Genomic DNA, 19,870 nt, shown 5'->3' with positions numbered 1-19,870 from the left:
AGGCATTCTCATATTTAGCCCACTGAATCCATATATATATATATATATATATATATATATATATATATATATATATATATATATATATATCTATATATATATATATATATATCATCTATATGTGCCCTGTGATTATATTGTATGTATGAGACTGACTGACTGTATCTGGGTGGTTGGAGCCGAGGCGCAAAGCGTCCTGGCTCCTTTGGGCACTGACCACTTTTAAGTTGGCGGCGAAACGGGAGTTACAATCTCTGCACATTCTCCATGGGTAGTCATGTGACTCAGTGACGTGGATGTTGCGTGCATGCGCCTTACTGTGGACTACACGCCAATGCCACCATGGATGCGATAGGTCTGGTCAGTGTGTAGACATGCGGTACCTGTATCCGCCTGGGAACAGCTACTCTTGATTTTTTATTTTTTTATTTATTTATTTATTTATTTTGCAGATGTGCACTTTTATTCAATTAACTCTTGATATACTTTACTTTTATACAAGAATGAGATTTTTTAAAGGGAACCCGTCACCGGGACTTTATGTATAGAGCTGAGGACATGGGTTGTTAGATGGCCGCTAGCACATCCGCAATACCCAGTCCCCATAGCTCTGTGTGCTTTTATTGTGTAAAAAAAACCTATTTGATACATATGCAAATTAACCTGAGATGAGTCCTGACTCATCTCACGTACATCTTATCTCAGGGACAGGACTCCTCTCGGGTTAATTTGCATATGTATCAAATCGTTTTTTTTTACACAATAAAAGCACACAAAGCTATGGGGACTGGGTATTGCAGATGTGCTAGCGGCCATCTAGGAACCCATGTCCTCAGCTCTATACCCAAAATCCCGGTGACGGGTTCCCTTTAAGATAAGTTATGAGACACAATTATGTATTGGATTCTTATCATGTATTTTACACAACAATCATGTATATTATTATTATTATTATTATTATTATTATTATTATTATTATTATTATTATTATTATTATTTATTTTTTATATGTAGGTTTATTTTACATGAATTGTACACAGTGTTAATTGTATGGAACTCGTTGATCATGTGACATTATGATGTTCCATAATCACTGTTGGGTATATATTGTTCACATTTCTCTGTGTATTATTGCTTGAGAAAGGCTCTGGGATAGAGCCGAAACTTGGAGTGCTGCTCTGTGTGTGTGTGTGTGTGTGTGTGTGTGTGTGTGTGTGTGTATGTAGATATATAGATGGATATATACACACACACACACACACTGTGCGGTATATGTTTTTTAACGGTGGCCCTCTATATAGGGAAGCGTAGTCTGCTACCTTTCTTATGTTATTATAACAAGTGGTATTGACATGATGAAGGTACGTCGCTGCTTACGATGTTTTATGCTGCAATTTGCCTTGTGATCTCAGGTATGATGCGGAGGTAGCGCACAGCAGGAGCTCCAGGGTTGCACAACTTTGCACTTATTTTCAACAAAAATACAAGCACCTCTGCCGCCTGGAGCGAGCAGAATCCTGTCAGCGGAAATATCGCCATGCATTCCGGAAAGCATTGCAGAAAGCCGCCCTCAGCGAACCTGAGTCAGCTGGGCAGCTAATGCAAGAATGGCGCAAAGTTACACGCATGAGGTCCAGGTAAGAAGTCACAAAGTACAAGTTATTGTCTATTTGAAAACTGCACAGTAATGTGACGCATAGAAGTGCGTACACTTTCACGGAAGCTGTGATATTGCCATTTGGTTGTCATGCAGCTTACCTAGATGCCGGTATACCTAAGAAACACCAGATAGCAGTGGACCTTGCATTAACTTTTGTGGTTGTAGAATTTAAGCTGAAATTTAAAATTTCGACTTTTTTTTTTTTTTTGCAGAACTATTCAACCAGAGCTCAGAGGAACAGAAGCAGCACTTTGCACTGCAACTGCGAGGAGCGTGTCTTGCACAAACCGAGCCCTCCCATACACAAGACACTGTTTTCAGCGTATCCTTTTCTGTTAACTGCTTTGGTTGTGACTGCAGTCCAGTGGAGCACCTATGGCAAGGATAAGCACTGGCACTTAGTAACTGAAACAGGTGTGAAGTTTTGAGGAAAGATCTTTTTTTGCTCACTTCTGTGTTCTGTAAATCTGGCTAGCAAGAGCATGGAGATCTGAGTGTGCCACCCAACAGCTGTGTCTCCATGCTACTGTTGGACAGCATTAACATATTTGGCCAATGATTTAAAAAACAAAAAAAACAGTAGGCTCAAAAATTATTTCTTAGTGAGTTTTGGGCTTCGTTCACATTTCCGTTTTTCATGGACAGTAGTACATGTAACCGCTGACTTTAATGTTTTTTCACACATCAGTATTTTTTACTGACTGTGGGTCAGTGAAAAGCATCAGAGACTTTGACTACTTTGGACAATGATGCAGACCAAATCCACCCATTAAAGTCTATTGGTCACAGACACAACATGGATGGCCTCATGCTTTTAAAGTTAATTTTCAGCTGTGAAGTGTCTGTGGAATATGCATGCCACACAGATCCTTCAGTCAACTTCATGGATTATTATTATTATTTTTTTTTTTATTGACGTCAAACGGACACGTATAATGTGAACAAGGCCTTAACCCCTTCAACCACCGTGACAGACTGGTACGTCATGGTGGTTGAGGCAATGTATGGAGCGGGCTGCTGGGATGAGCCCACTCCATACGTGGCGGATAATACGATGATTGTACTAAACCCTGTTATTTAACCCCTCAGATGCTGCGATCAGCACCGATTGTGGCATCTGTGAGGCAAGGCAGAGGGATGCAGCTCCCTCTGCTTTACAAACAGAGCCCTAGCAGTGAAATTGCGGGGCTCCGATCAGTTACCTTGACAACCTGGACACTTCTGAAGCTTTCCAGGCGCAGCTCAGCATTGACCATGTTAAAATCCTTTTCCCCTTAATATTATAGTGAATAGGACAAGGGATCAAAGGATCCCAGGTTCTAGCCCCCTAAGGGGGCTAAAAGTTATTACTGTAAAAGTAAAAAATAAAAGAAAAAATTAAAATGTTAATATATTAACCATAAAAAAAAATTTCATTTCAGGTATTACCACGTCTGAAAATGTCTATTAAAGTATTTGAAAAAAATCTCTCTTGTGAACGCCGTAACCCTTTCCCCCTTCCCCAAAATAATATAATCAGTAAGTCGTGCGTACCACAAAAATGCTACCACTTATTTTTTTTATGTAGTAAAATTTCATGTCTTTTTTTTTTTTTAGCGCACCGTAAATGCTGTGATGTCAAAACCCCAAAAAAGCTTGGCTTTTTATTTTACCCCTCAAATAATTTTTTCCCATTTTCCAGACAGACATGGTAAATTAAATGGTGCCCTTTAAAAACACAACTTATCCTGCAGAAAATAAGCCTTCATATGGCTATATGAATGGAAAATTAAAAAGTTATGGTTATTGGAACGTGGGGAGGAAAAAAACGAAAATATGAAACCAAAAATGGATCTGGTACTTTAACCCCTTCACTCATTGTCACGTACATGTACCTGAGGGAATGCGGCTTCTTGCAGGAGCTGCACCCGCCTGATCCGCAGCACAGGCCCGGCTGTTACTGATAGTCAGGCCCCTGCTGCATCCGCCGGCATCGCTGTATGCGGTGATGCCGGCGGATTAACCCTTTCACTTGCCGCAATCAGCGCTGAACGCGGCATGTGCAGGGTTTACAGAGGGAGGGGGCTCCCTCTGACTCCATCGCCCCCTGAGCTGCGCTGACAGGGGGCTGATGGTTGCCATGGCAGCCCCGATACCTTACTCGGGCATCAGGGCCTGCCAGCTACAGAAGCCCAGGAGATCCAGCCTGAGGGCTGGGTCTCCTAGGCAACTGTCAGTGTCTTACTGTGTAAGACGCTGACAGTTCAATTCGGTACAATACAGAATGTATTGTACTGAATTGAAACAGGGTTCAAACCCTGAAAAGGTGAAGTCCGACAGTGGGACAAATATAAAAAGTAAACAAAAGTATTTATTTTTATTTTTTTATAATAAAATAATTAAAGTTTCAAGTAGAAAAAAAGCCCCCTACCATAAGGGTTTAAAAAAAAAAAAAAAAAAACAACACATATTTGGTATTGCCGCGTCCGTAACGACTTGTTCTATTAAAATATCACATAATCTACCACCTCACAAGTGAATGCTGTAAAAAAATAAAAACTGAACTTTTTGTGTTTTAAGATGACAAAAAAAAGTGTAATTCCAAAAGATAAAAAAGACATATCTACCCCAAAATAGTACCAATCCCAAACAGTCATCTCTTCCTGCAAAAAATGAGCCCCTACCTAAGACAATCGCCTAAAAGATAAAAAAAAAATATGGCTGTTAGACTATGGAGACAAAAATGATATTGTGTAAAATTTAAATAAATAAAAAGTATACATATTTGGTATCGCCGCGTCTGTAAAAACCTGCTGTATAAAAAATATCACATGACCTAACCCCTCAGGTTAACACCATAAAAAAAAAAAAAAAGTGTCAAGAAAGCTATTTTTTTGGGTCACCTTACATCACAAAAAGTGTAATACAAAGCGATTAAAGAGTCATATGCACTCTAAAATGGTACCAATCAAACCGTCATCTCATACCGAAAGAAAATTAGCCCCTACAGAAGACAGTCGCCCAAAATATATTTAAAAAACTATGGCTTTTGACAATGGAGACACTAAAAAAATCTTTCAAAAATGCTTTATGTAAAACTGAAACAACCAACCCAAAAAAGTAGTCCTATTTGGCATTGTCACGTCCGTAACAACCTGCTCTATAAAAATACCACATAATCTAACCTGTCAGATAAAAATAAAAACTGTGCCAAAACAGCAGCATTTGCCTCACAAAAAGTGTAATATAGAGCAACCAAAAATCGTATGTACCCTAAAATAGTACCAACAAAACCGCCACCTTGTCCCGTAGTTTCCAAACTGGGGTAATTTTTTATTTTATTTTTTTAAGTTTCTAATCTAGGGGTGCATCTAACCTCTTCAAATGTGACATTGCAGCTTAAAATTATACCAGTGAAATTTGCTGTCACAATCCCTCCCGTGACAGAGGTTAGAATATCTGGGAGACTTGCATCACGTGAGGTTATCTGACAGCCTCTCAGTTTCACTATGCAGTGTTGTTGTTGGTATGACCACACCTCTTGTTTCAGGTGTAGCTTGTGGTCATTACTATTCCTCTATTTAGTCTGAATTCACACTTCCTACCATGCGGTTGATATTATCTGCCTGGAGTTGGAAGAGCTGGTGTGTTGTCCTCTTTTGAGTTCCTGCTCATCCATTTTCTATTGAAGATAAGTCTACTCCGCTTTGTATTTTGTTTTACCCTCTTGCTCATTGTTTCCTAGGCATCAGGGAGACACTGGTTCATTCATCTGGAAAGGAACCAATGGTCTCAGACACTGCCACTATGCCTAAGGATTTTCAGGGTATCTATGGCCTAGGTATACGGTGTATGAATATTCCCACCTTCAGGGTCTATTCATACTGACAGGAGTCAGGGCTAGGTTTAGGGTTTTCCTAGGTGGTGACCTTTTTCCTTTCCCTAGCCGTGAGGCCTAGTTTCGGGTCATTTTCCTTCTGTTGTTGTTCTGGTGTTCCTCCCCTCCCTCTACATTGTGGCATCTGCCCTCCAAAAAACATATTGCGTTCCTTTCCTTTTGCGCCCTGCTCTGTGCCCGTACAGCAGTTTACGACCACATATGGGGTGTTTCTGTAAACTACAGAATCGGGGTAATATTTTTTTTGGGGGTGAGTTTTGTTTGGCTGTTAACACTTGCTTTGTTAGCGGGTAAAAAAATGCATTAAAATGGAAAATCTGCCAAAAAAGTGAAATTCTGAAACTTCATCTACATTTTCCTTTAATTCTCGTGAAACGCCTAAGGGGTAAAAGTTTGTAAAATTCAGTTTTCAGTACCTTGAGGGGTTTAGTTTCTAAAATGGGGCCATTTTATGTGGGGATTTCCACTATGCAAGCCCCACAAAATGAATTCGGACCTGAACTGGTCCTTAAAAAGTGGGTTTTGGAAATTTTTCAGAAATATTTAAAGGTTTGCTTCTAAATTTCTAAGCCTTCTAACGTCCCAAAAAAAGAAAATGTAATTTACCAAATGATCCAAACATGAAGTAGACATATGGGAAATGTACATTAATAACTATTTTAGGAGGCATCACTAGGTTTTAAAAGCAGAGAAATTGAAATTTTGCAGTGGAAATCTCGCGCCTGCGCCGTCTTGTTAAGTATTCGGCGCAGATCATTTGCGTATTATACAAGTTTATTTTTTTTCTTAACGTCGGCACGCAGTGAGATGGCACTTATATAGTTATGTTCAGCCGACATTTGTACATCACTAATGTCAGCCAGGTAAATGACCATTCTCCTGCTGACAGAAAACCTTTAAAGTTAGCACCACATAAAGTGACACATGCCAGATTTGCAAAAAATGGGCTGGTCCTTAAATAGGACCTTTCATGGGTCCAGACATTAAAAAATAAGTAGCACGTTATGTAAGGCATAAAGCAGGGATCTAATAGCGCTTACTATTTTTCCTAGGCGACGCTCCATTCGCTCACTGTGCCCCTGTTAAATTCTCCCGCCAGGTATGCTAATTTATAGCATTGGAACAGGGAGGAGATGCCAGGGTTTCTCAATGGGCGTCTCTGTCACAATTACAGGTGAGGGGAGGGACACAGAACTAGGCCTCAAACCACAACACTGAGAATCAAGAAACTGTCACTTAACCTCACGTGCAGTCAGTCTCTCCGATCTTCTAACCTCTGTTACAGAAGGTACCGTGACAGTCTCCTTTTTCCCTGGGTTTAGCGCTGTCCAATCGCAAAGTAGAGTGTCACAGCCAGGGAGAAGGTGATTTATTTTTATTTTTTTCTTCCCCCTGGCTGTGACTCTCTCTTTTGTGATTGGACCGCGCTACACCCAGGGAAAAGGAGACTGTCACGGTACCTTCTGTGACAGAGGTTAGAAGATCGGAGAGACTGACTGCACGTGAGGTTAACTGACAGTCTCCTGATTCTCAGTATTGTGGTTTGGTAATGATCACACCTCTTGTCAGGTGCAGCCCGTGTTCATTACTGCATTCCCTACTTAGTTTGGTATCACACTTCATACCATGCGGTTGATATTCTCTGCTTGTATTTGGAAGAGTTGATGTGTAGATCTTACCTGTGCTTTTGCTTATCCATTTTCTATAAGATAAGTTATACTGCTTTGTGTATTTGGTTGTTTCCCCTGTGCTTGTTGTTACTCGGCCTCAGGGAGACGCTGGTTGGTTCACCTGGGAAGGAACCAGTAGTCTCATTCCCTGTCACTACCTAGGGCATTTCAGGTCTCCTAGGGTCTAGGTTCCGGCGTATGTATTTTCCCACCTTCAGGGTCTATACATACTGACAGGAGTCAGGGCCAGGTTCAGGGGCTTCCTACGAGGTGACCTTTTCCCTCTCCCTAGCCTTGAGGCCTAGTTCTGTGTCTCTCCCCTCCCCTGTAATTGTGACAGATGCCCATTGAGAAACCCTGGCATTTCCTCCCTGTTCCTATGCTATTAGCATACCAGGTGGGAGAATTTAACAGGGGCATAGTGGGCGAACGGAACGGCGCCCAGGAAAAATGGTAAACTCTATTAGATCCCTGCTTTATGCCTTACATAACGTGCTACTTATTTTATAATGTCTGGACCCATGAAAGGTCCTCTTTAAGGTGAAAAATGGCAGGGTCCTGAAGGGGTTAAGAGGTTAGGAATGTTGCAGAAGCACTCCTGAAATCTCTTGCATGCATTATTGATTTAACGTCTGACCATGTTTGGACCATCATTCATGGATAAGTGGGCCCTATTACAGCAGGTGGTGTTGACTATTCACACGATCAGCCTGACCGGATGACCACTAATTTGCATAAAAAAATCATGTTTTATACAGCGTTTCCAAATTTATCAGAAGGTATAAGGGAGGAATAACATGGTGCTGGTTGCTTGGTGTGCAACATCCAAGTGTTGGCTTTAACTGTAAATTTTGGTCTTCTCCCTGTTGGGTCCTGGTCATGTCTAAGGCTACTTCTGCTTCACCAATACATGAACTCTCGCAGTTACTGATGTTGTTTATTCATCACATGTTAAGTGTGTTCAGATTTTGCACCTCTGTGTTGTGATGCCAGCCTTTTTAATTTACAACATTTCCTTAATGAAAAGCAGATATCCTGTCAAACACCTCCCAGCAGCTTTTTACCAGCTGCACAGCGAAATTTGCAGATGGGCAACAGTGTTCGGTGCCGGTTTTTGATGTTACTCATCAAACACCTCTTTGTGAAGAACATGCCAAGAAAATGGTAAGTAAAGAGTCCTGATGCTCCTATATATTAGTACCAACAGAGCCATTATCACATATCTTGGAAGAGGGGTGGCCTAATAAACAACTCTAGTAGAAGCCCCTTTACATGGCCCGATTTTATTGGGCTGATTATTGGAAACGAACATTCATATGTATGCTCATTCCTGATAAATAGCCAGTTATTGGGAATGAGTGTTTGTTCCCGATAATCGGCCTAAACATTGAGCTGTGTAAACCCAGCATATGTATGTGTACATGGATAACTGTCAGTTACTTATAAGATGGCCCCTGTCTACAACTGAACTTGGAAAAAGAAGAGGCTTAAATGTGTAAGTTACAAGTTTTATTGAAACTTTTCCCACAAAACTATATATCTCAAACTGTTCAGCTCTTCCTGCTCTATAACATGCTGCCTGCAGAAGGACACAGTAGATATGTATCTGTGGGTCTTGATGGAATCCACCAGCAATCTGTTGTGTATGGGGACAGTCTGACTGTATCTTGATCGTAAACGAAAGTCAGACAGGTTTGATTTCTCCTGTCTGAATCTTTGTTTCCCCGCGTCAGAAGAAATGTAATATGTGCAGCAACCGGTTCTGATTGGAAATGGCTTGTTTTCTTGGCTTGGTTAACATGCATGTTTATCAGTTGGGCTGCATGATTTGAGGATCTGCTGAGTTGGCATGTGGATGAAGAATATTCAAGGAAGAAATGGGCATCCAATGTATTTTTTCCACAGTGTCTCTTTCCCTTGGTTTGACCTTCAGAGTGGCATAGTTTATAAACCTTTTTAATGGTTAACCTTCTGGAATGACATCTTCTAGCACATAACAACAGTTGTAGGGAACAAGGTCTTAAACGAGCTGTTTGACAAATGAAGGCCATTCATTCTTGGCAGCCAGATGACATTAAAGATGCAGTGTAATGTAACAAGACATGGCTGTAATGGAGCAACTTTCTAAATACGGACCAGGATAATGCACAATACAGTATAGAAGGATACTTGTAGAAACCAGGGTGTTCTAAGTGTTTATGCCGCTCTGTCTGATCGCAGCATAAAGTAGTAAGTCTCTGGCTCCTGCTCAGTAACTTACTGTATTTTCCGCTTTATAAGATGCACCCAGTAAGAGTTTTGGGGGTTTTAGAGAAGAAAAAAAAGAAAAAATATATATTTTTGATCAGAGCTCCCCCCCCCCCCCCCCCATATCCGGACCTTGGATCTTACCCCCCATATCCGGACCTTGGATCTTACCCCCCCATATCCGCACCTTGGATCTTACCCCCCCATATCCGCACCTTGGATCTTACCCCCCCATATCCGCACCTTGGATCTTACCCCCCCATATCCGCACCTTGGATCTTACCCCCCCATATCCGCACCTTGGATCTTACCCCCCCATATCCGCACCTCGGATCTTACCCCCCCATATCCGCACCTCGGATCTTACCCCCCCATATCCGCACCTCGGATCTTACCCCCCCATATCCGCACCTCGGATCTTACCCCCCCATATCCGCACCTCGGATCTTACCCCCCCATATCCGCACCTCGGATCTTACCCCCCCATATCCGCACCTCGGATCTTACCCCCCCATATCCGCACCTCGGATCTTACCCCCCCATATCCGCACCTCGGATCTTACCCCCCCATATCCGCACCTCGGATCTTACCCCCCCCATATCCGCACCTCGGATCTTACCCCCCCCATATCCGCACCTCGGATCTTAACCCCCCCCCCCCATATCCGCACCTCGGATCTTAACCCCCCCCCCCCCCATATATCCGCACCTCGGATCTTAACCCCCCCCCCCCCCCCCTATATCCGGACCTTGGATCTTAACCCCCCCCCCCCCCCTATATCCGGACCTTGGATCTTAACCCCCCCCCCATATCCAGACCTTGGATCTTACTTCCCACACATATCCAGACCTTGGATCTTACCCCCCCCCATATCCGGACCTTGGATCAGACCCCCCCCCCCCATATCAGGACCGTGGATCAGAAGCGGTCAGGACAGTGCAGCGCAGCCCCAGGGAAGAAGTCCAGGTAGAGTGAGTACCAGCAGTGCTCGCAGCGCTTACCTCCCTGTACCTAATGCATAATCCATAATGAAAGCGCTCACTGGTATTCCTTTTAAAGACTCACTGCCTTTTTCCTCCCACTTTTGGGGTAAAAAGTGCTTCTTGTAAAGCGAGAAATATGGTGCCTTTTTTTTTTTTTTTCTTGATGTACTCTTAAAACCTTTGTTTGTGCTGCAGCAGGAGCCCAGACTGGAGTCCTCGCAATACTGTATGAGTCGTCCTCACATCTATAAGCTGCCAGTTCCCCCATGCCTGATATTAATTGACAGCTTTCTCCATAGACACAGTATAGAGAGAAAGCTGTTAATCAGTGTTTGGGGAGGTGCCCAGCAGAATACTAGGTCTTGCTACCACTAATAAACAATGATTTTAAGAAAAATACATTAAGAACAACTGTAAGTGACAAACCACTGGAGTTGGAGTCTCTGTCACTGCTTTAGGCCTCATGCACACGACAGTATTTTTTCACGGTCCGCAAAAACGGGATCCGTGACCGTTTTTTCTTGATTTTTGGAGGATCCACGGACATGAAAAAAAGTAGTTTTGGTGTCCGCCTGGCCGTGCGGAGCCAAACGGATCCGTCCTGAATTACAATGCAAGTCAATGGGGACGGATCCGTTTGACGTTGACACAATATGGTGCAATTGCAAACTGATCCATCCCCCATTGACTTTTAATGTAAAGTCAGGAGTCCCTTTTATACCATCGGATCAGAGTTTTCTCAAATCTGATAGTATATTTTAACTTGAAGCGTCCCCATCACCATGGGAACGCCTCTGTTAGAATATACTGTTGGATCTGAGTTTTCACAAAGTGAAAACTCAGCTCTGAAAAAGCTTTTATGCAGACGGATCGTTGGATCCGTCTGTATGAAAGTAACCTACGGCCACATATCACGGACACTGATGCCAATCTTATGTGCATCCGTGTTCTTTCACGGACCCATTGACTTGAATGGGTCCGTGAACCGTTGTCCGTCAAAAAAATAGGACAGGTCATATTTTTTTGACGGACAGGATACACGGATCACTGTCTCGGCTGCAAAACGGTGCATTTTCCGATATTATTTTTATTTTTATTTTATTTTATTTTTTTTTCACGGACCCATTGAAAGTCAAACGGCACAACGGTCACGGATGCACACAACGGTCGTGTGCATAAGGCCTTATGCTGTAGTCCTAAACCTGGGACAGATGTCTGTAATGCTTACTAACCATGTCTGTGTTTTGTGGCATTATAAGGATAACTTCCTGCGCGGGGACAATTCACGCAAAGTTCAGCACCAGCAGCAGAGGAAACCCAGGAAAAAGACCAAGCCTCCTGCACTTACCAAAAAACATAAGAAAAAGAGAAGGCGGGGACCCAGAAGGCCTCAAAAACCCATTCCACCTGCAGTGCCCCAAGGCAACCTCTGTATGCCCAGCAGCCTATCACTGCCAGTGGAGGTCACTAGTATAAGGTCAGTACTTTAGTTTTAAGAGATCAGTGGCCTGTTTACAGATACTCATTTGACCTCTGTCTGCTTTGACAGTAACTGCTAAGAAGAGACTCCTAACCTTGTTCAATTAGGACTCCTAAGGGAGATTTATCAAACTGGTGTAAAGTAGAACTGGTTTAGTTGCCCATAGCATGGAATCTGATTGGTTGCTATGGGCAACTAAAGTTCTACTTTGCACCAGTTTCATAAATGACCCCCCTTGTTGTTTGCATAAAATCTTCAATTATCCAGCATTTTGTTTGTACTGTTATCGACAGGCTTGCATGCAAAGTATGTGTCAGGTGCCAAACACACTCCTTCTAGCAGTGTTTGACTGTTTCAGAATAAGGCACTTGTGAAAATATGCTTCAAATTAGGAATTTATTGTGGCCACTGCCAAACTGAATGTATCAAATAAAATGTTTTTGGTGGTAATGTGCCCTTCTTCAGGTTGTTGCCTAACAGATGTGGTGTGAAAGGTGGTAGAAGGCTAGAATTACTACACACTCCTTTGGGTTAATGAAAGATAGAATCCAATTGTTTGCTGTGGACAACTAAGCCAGTTTTCCTTTACACCAATCTCTTCCATAGGATCTTGTAATTTTTAGTTTAAATAAGCACTATCCACAGACAATAGAAACCTTGTAGTGCTCACTAATCACTTTATAGATCCCGTATTGACTTGAATAAAATCAGATGATAGCTAGGAATAGAGGTTTATGAGACCACTGTACTTCCTTCAAAGTTGCATAAATCAAGAGTACAAGAGAATCTAAAAAAAATAAAAAAATATTTGTAATATATCTTATCAAAGAATAATGTCTTTCTTCAGCTATAAGCCTCCTCTTTTCTCCCTCCTGCCTACTAAACTGATAATTCACTCTGAATTGTTGACAGGTGAGATAGATTATCAACTCACTGATGGGTCAGGTTACATACTGCCCATAGAATCTATATAGAAGGCGGAGGAATGGGTTTCTGGAGAGAGACAGAGGCAGAGAGACACACACAGAGACATGGTTGCAGTGTTCAGTACATTTTCCATCTCACCCTATTGCTGGATTCACATCTACACTGCTCAGTACAGCTGTGCATTGTCCTCCATGCTGCTGCTTATGGGGGTGTGCTGAAAAGTGATCCCCTCTTGGGAGACATTATAGCAGCTATTCTCCACCCACTTGCTCAGAGAAAACTGGCATTTAGAGAGAGAACCTGTAGAGGAGAGAATTGGCGAAAATTCAAAATACAAGTAATATAATTGCAAGATATAGTTATTCCTCAGGTACACACACGATGGCTCATCCTGAATATTCACCTGAAGAAACATGTATGCGTTAACAATAAATTGCGGAAATCATCTTTATTTTACTTGCATGTAGAATTCCATCCACACAAGACCTGAGCACAGAAGAGCTACCTGATGACATCACTAGTGAAATTACAGACATTCCCCATGATTTGGAGCTGAATCAGGAAGACTTTTCTGATGTTCTCCCACGTTTGCCAGATGATCTACAAGACTTTGATTTTTTTGAAGGTATTCTGTTTTTTTTCAAGAGGTTTAGCTAGGGGTTCAGCATCGGGGGGGGGGGGGGGGGGGCGTTTTGCAAAATACATTTGAGTGGGACCCCCTAATGCATGTTTACAACTGCAGAGGTGCCTCCTAAGGCTGGTTTTGTTCAGGGTTTTTTTTTGTTGAAAATGTATACAGATTCAAAGATCAGCCCCCATTTTCATACAGACCTCAAACTAGGCCCCAGATTTATTTAGACCCCAAATCTGACTTCAAATGCATGCAGGCCTCTGATCAGCTCCCTGACGAGACCCTAAAATTTATGGAGACCCCCAGGTAAGCCCCCAAACTTATTCAGATCTCAGATTAGCCCCCAAATTCATACAGACCTCAGATCTGACCCCAAATTTGTTCAGACCCCTGTGCCCTTTATAACGCCCACCCCACCTTCCCCTAAAGGCAGAGCTCAGACCAGATAAAAAAAAAAATTATTGCCTCTCCTGTGCTCCGGGCGTTGCCAGCACTACGCTCCTGCTTCAGCACTGTCCACGTGCTCTGCACTCTGACCTGACATTGCAAACATGGGCACCCAGAGGACCAGAGAGTTGAGTAATGCCTGAGGTGCTATATTCACTGCTCCCCAGACCTCCTGTACTAATACGTGATTCCACAATGGAAGCACTTATTAGTTAAAGTAGAGTGTTTCCTGGCCCTGGCATTTTCTGTGCTCTTGGTGGACCTCTTCCACTTCTGTTGACCATTGGTGGTCAACTTTCCTGTCCCACCTCTAGCTAGGAGTTTGGTTATATATTTATAATTTTCTGCTGTTCATTTTGTTATATTATCTCTGTCCTAAACCTTATGTACAGTAACTACTGTCTAGCAAAATTAGGCCTCCTTTTAGACAAGCGTGTCCCATGCAGAAATCACACTGCATGTACGAGTATTATTTTCCATTGTGGACACTGCTAGTTTTGCAGGAGTGCACGGCATTATAATTTATAATGCTGTGCGTCTCTGCAGAATTATACTGACGCCATTTTGTCAGGTCATGCAGAGACACACAGCATTATAAATCATTATAACGCCGTGCGCTCCTGCGAAATGAACAGGGTACATAACACAACGGGACAAGGCTCTTCTGAAAGAGGCCTTAGGGTTCTACTCTCAGACAGCAGGTTTGTTGCAGAAATTACTGTGACTGAAAGTCTGAATGTGGATTTCATATGGCATCAAGCACAGGGATGTCTACAAGCCCTAGTTATATAAATGAGACAGTCGCAGATATTTCTGCAAAAAATCTTCCATGTGTGGATACGCACTAATGACAGCTAATGTTTGTAATGATTGTAACCATGGTGTGTTTTTTTTTTTTTTTCCCCAAAAGGCAAGAATGGGGAACTTCTCCCTACCACTGAAGAGGCAGAGGAATTGGAGAGGGCCCTTCAAGCTGTTACATCTCTGGAATGTCTAAGTTCCATTGCGGTGCTGGCCCAAGCTGATAGTGTTAGTAGTCATGACCTCTCAGACCGTGGCCTAACATCATTCTCGTCAGGTGCTGGAAGCTCAGAAATCCAGCAGTTGACCAGAGAAGATCACACAGATCTTGGAGAGCTACTCAATAGGCGGATGGTTCATGAAAACTTTACCAGTCTGGAATTGGATGAAAACCTCCTTAGTCGTGCTGCTTTATCTAGCTCATCTGCATCTCTAAGCGGGCATGTTCAGAGGCAATTTTCATCCTCTGCTAATGTTGGCCTTACTTCTACCACTCTAATAAGCCACAGCTCTCTTGAAGAGAGGCCTTTCACGGGTTCATACCATGGACTACAACAAAGCAGTCATGCATCCCAGAGGTCTCTCCCAGGAGAGATCTTGAGCAAAGGAGAAGATGGAATCACCTCACAACAGCAATATAGCAGTGACCATTCACATTCATCCCCCCATGGAAGCCATTATGATAGTGAGCATGTGCCATCACCATATAGTGACCAAACAACCTCCCCACACACCACCTCCTTCTCTGGTGATGGTCTAACATTAACTTTTTCTTCAGAGGTGCCCATTATTACTCAGCACTTGCTCACCACCCAGCTGGATGTACCTCTGAGTGGGGTTGTAAATCCCCGAACTCACTGGGGAAACCTTCCTGTGAACCTTAGCGATCCATCAACATTTAGCACCTTCATAAGTTCTGATGGGCACCTACTCTCGACGTCTTTGTCTACCCCTCAAGCTGTTTCTCATTCAGAGGTTACCCAACCTACCTTCTCCACTGTGACCCCTAATAGCTCCAACATGCTTCCGGGGTTACCGCAGACAAGTTTCAGCGGCCTAAGCCCTCCTTCTACAGAACTCATGGATTCCACATCATCCAAACAGCAGCTCCCTCAGTTCATAGCAGCGTTTGGTCATCAGTTATCGTCTCACAGTGGCATCCCCAAAGACCTGCAACCCAGCCATAGCTCAATTGCGCCTCCTGCAGGATTTGCTGTGACAGGTGCCACGGCTACAAATACCAACAACTCCACCTCCTCTTTCACGAATCCTAATTGATATCTTTCCTTATTGCATAATCAAACAGGCTGGATGGGAAGTGACTGCCGCTTTCTTCTCCTTGCTCACACCACAATTCCTCTGGTTATTCCTTGTTCATGTTGGAGGAGTATTTTGCTTAAAGTCCTCCTTGTGCTGTAATAGCACTGGTGCTCCTATTCTTGTTTGTCTGCTTTACTGTTTTGTTTTTTTTTTCTTGCAGAGTGATATTGGGTTCCTACATTAACTTCTGATACCAGGATAAATGCCTCATTTGTTTACTACCTGATATCCGTAGTCCTTTTCCAGTTATGGGCAGAAGAGGGATGGTGTAGTAGACCGGTAGACTAAGCCACTAAGAAGAATCTGTCTGACACTCTTATTTAATGCAGTATGAACCCAATGCCCTTTTCTTGACAGATTAAGCTATTATGATCTTGGCTCCCTTGTGCGTGAGTGTTTTTGTATGTTTTTACTAAAGTCTAGAGAAGCCTTGCAGATCTGGGCTGCATCAGCATGAAACTTTGCTTCCGGCAGCTCCATTCCATGTTTTCTGTTGGATTTACACTCAATGTGTGGACCATGAAGTAGAATAAGATGTGTTGTATGAACAGGGCATAAAGGATCTAAATGATTGACAAGAGCTGCTCATTATGTACTGTTTGGTCCCATTTAACTATAATGCGAAACCTGGAAAGATTATAGTTTTCACCACGTGGTATCTGGCATATGCACTGCATGATAATTAGCCCACGTTAAATTATACTAAATTAAGTGAGGAGGCGACTGATTCCGTTGGCGAAAAGTTAAAATGATTCACTTGGCTTTTGAATTCCTCTTTTGTAAGTGGAATATGAGCATGGGGTATTTTGGGAGGGGGGGGGTATAAATGCAGGTTAATAGTGTCTGTGGCTGGATGTATTGGTCGTCAAATGGTAGATTGGTAGATGTGAAGAAGCCTGTAGGTTACAGACATTGGCGGCTGCTTTGTGTATATTGGATAACCTTAAATCTATTGCTTTTTTAAGACCCAGTGTTCCTGTTCAGTTTTAAAATGTAATTTCTAAGCCAATTAATGGAGTTTGCCAGGATTAAGATATTGATTGATTGGCCTATTGTTAGGATAGGTGATCAGTATCAGAACGTGGGGGTCAAACAGCTGGCACTCCCTACCGATCAGCTGATTTAGGAGCCACAGCTGCTGTAACTGCACTTGGGGGCTGAGCTGCAGTAACCACAAATGGCCACTGCACAGTAAATGGAGCTGTCTGCTTCCAGCTTCGTCCACTGCTTTAGTCCTGGTGGCCATGGTTCTGGAACGCAGCTGATCGGTGGGTTTGCCAGTTGTTCGCCGCCCACTTATCTGATATTGATGACCTAACCTAAGAATAGGTCATAGTGATGAGCGAACTTCTGTTTTAAGTTCGGCGTCTAAAGTTCGGCTTCCGGTTAGCGGAGAATCCCGATATGGATCCCGATATGGATTCCGACTTCCGTTGTGGTCCGTGGTAGCGGAATCAATAATGGCCGATTATTGATTCCGCTACCACGGACCACAACGGAAGTCGGAATCCATATCGGGATTCTCCGCTAACCGGAAGCCGAACTTTAGACGCCGATTTTAAAACAGAAGTTCGCTCATCACTAGTCATCAGTATCTGAATTCCAGGGTGACCTTTTTTTTAAAATATATTCAGTTTCAGTTCAAAGTAAAAAAAAAAACTCCTCTGCGTAAACTGCGTAAATTATGGTTTACACTGCAACTCAATTTTTTTTTGTTCAAATTCTATAAAGAGAAGTGGGGCAAACTACATATTGCAGAGTCCTCCAACTATTGCTCAGTAATATAGCAGCAGTCCAGTTAGGGCTCATTCAGATGACCGTAGTGTTTTGTGGATCCGCTCAGGGCCGGCACGATCATAAAAAAATGCCTATTCTTGTCTGCAATTGTGGATAAGAATAGGACGTGTTCTATCTTTTTTTGCGGGGCCGCAGAACGTAACTATGGATGCGGACAGGACTCGTTCATACGGCCGAGTGAATAGGCCCTTACTCTGAAGATAAGAGGTTACAACATTTATCTGTAATGAAATGTTTGTGCATATATTGGAGTCGGTGACCCCATGTAAATTCTTGCACCATATGCGATAAGGAAAGGTGGCAGATTATTAATATCTTTCTTTACAGCACTGGCTAATCAGATTGGATTAGATCGAATGTGACTTTAGGTGGCCATACACTTTGGATAGCTGTTGTTTGTCAGCTATTCCTGCTGACCCCTCAACTGAGCGCACCTGACTGACAGCTGCAGTGGCTCATCTACGGTGAGAATAAATGCAACAAGCCTGACCCTTTTTTTTTTTTTACCTACCGCCATCTGCCGTTCCACTGACATTGTTCCAGTATGTATAGCCACTGTTAGACTGTAGTATGAAAGGATTCCGTTAGACAAGTCTCATGTAGCGGCTCGGCTTGTCATTGTGTGTCATAGTCTGCTTTGCACTGTTGCCCATCAGTTAGTGGAGTACGTTGAAGAGGAGCTTGCTAGGTTATATTCCCACATGGCAGATTCGTAGAAATTTCTATGGCTGTTCTGAATGAGGTTTGCAAAAACGAACTGCATGCTGCAGGAACAACCCCTTCTAAATGTATCTAACATATTTCTTAAACAAATGAATTGAATTCTATTCTAGCGACCATGATGAACAGCCTGCCTTATTATAATCCAGAGCTGCATTCACAGTTCTGCATTGACCAGTTTGTTAGCATACATCTTCTAAATAACTTTATCCCACCAATATTACTGACTCACTCTATGTAGGTTTTGGAGCAGCAAGGTGTTCTGGGAATTTACTGCTCTGACTCCAGTAGAATTATGAATGCAGCACTGGCTATATTACAGACTCCTACCCGATGCCAAGTATTTACAAGTTCTCCTATTTCTGCAGAGTAATTTTGTGTGTAACATGAAGAAATGATGGCCACCGGTGAACATACTCTTCAAACTGAATAATGTAGTATGTGCCGCCTGTATACTAAGCTTTACAATGGCCAGGCTCTTATAATTTTTTTTGGGTATAGTTATTAGTCTAAGTTGGAGACTTATCATAGTTACCTGTGTCCTGGCTTTTATGCAGTGGGTTATGTGATCCAGTTTAAAGCTGGTCTTCAGCACACATAACTTTTGTTATAAAAGTCATGTATGGAGTCAGAGTCATGTGGGTGTCCAACGCAGTGATTCAGAGCTGGGTAGGACCACCCTCATGACTCTAAACGCCTAGGTATTCTGAATCCTTTCCCATAAACTATATATCAATTTGCTCAGCTCCTCCTCCTCTCTAACATGTCTGCACTGAACTCGCTGTCATGGTCTTACATTTTGCATACACTTAAGATTTCTCCCAACTCACCCATACACAAGGAGCAGAGGGGAATAAGCCCCTGCCAGACATCTCCTGGGGGATCAAAGTGTTGGGCATGTTAAAATCCAACATCCTACCTCTGCTGTTGGGGAGAGTTGTGACACCTCCATACACATGAGATGGTCCACTCATGTTTACCTGATAGTGATGGACCCTTGACCAAAGTCTCTGACGTTCTTTTTTTTTTTTTTTTGGTAAGCTAAATGCAGATGTCTTGCACCTTGTCGTTTTCCCAGCCTCCTTCAAAAAAAGTCAACATGCACATTTGGCTATGCAAATGCTTTGGAAGCCGGACTTTGTGATCATACAAAACTTTGTCTAAACTGGAAACAAATATTTATTTTTTATATATTATTTTTTTTTTAAACTGCAGCCAGTAAAAATAAATCGAAGGGAATTTTTTTTTTTTTCAGTTTTTACCATTCATGCACAGTCCCTATTGGTCCCATTTATTTAAGAGGCCTCAG

General features: G+C 42.6%; 1 protein-coding gene across 2 annotated transcripts in view; it reads left to right on the top strand.

The window, feature by feature from the left end:
• Positions 1-17,404, top strand: part of INO80D (INO80 complex subunit D) — a 52,299-nt gene extending 34,895 nt beyond the window's left edge. For both annotated transcript variants that reach the window (XM_044303704.1, XM_044303703.1), the window contains 6 exons: positions 1,413-1,637; positions 1,873-1,982; positions 8,238-8,371; positions 11,698-11,915; positions 13,313-13,470; positions 14,834-17,404. In XM_044303704.1, the coding sequence (XP_044159639.1) occupies positions 1,413-1,637; positions 1,873-1,982; positions 8,238-8,371; positions 11,698-11,915; positions 13,313-13,470; positions 14,834-16,002 (2,014 nt within the window). In that variant the 3' untranslated portion in view covers positions 16,003-17,404. The remainder of the gene's footprint in view (positions 1-1,412; positions 1,638-1,872; positions 1,983-8,237; positions 8,372-11,697; positions 11,916-13,312; positions 13,471-14,833) is intronic.
• The last annotated feature ends 2,466 nt before the right edge of the window (positions 17,405-19,870 follow it).

The sequence above is a fragment of the Bufo gargarizans genome, chromosome 8, assembly GCF_014858855.1.
Source record: "Bufo gargarizans isolate SCDJY-AF-19 chromosome 8, ASM1485885v1, whole genome shotgun sequence".
Taxonomy (NCBI): Eukaryota; Metazoa; Chordata; class Amphibia; order Anura; family Bufonidae; genus Bufo; species Bufo gargarizans.
This window is presented reverse-complemented; position numbering and strand designations above follow the sequence as displayed.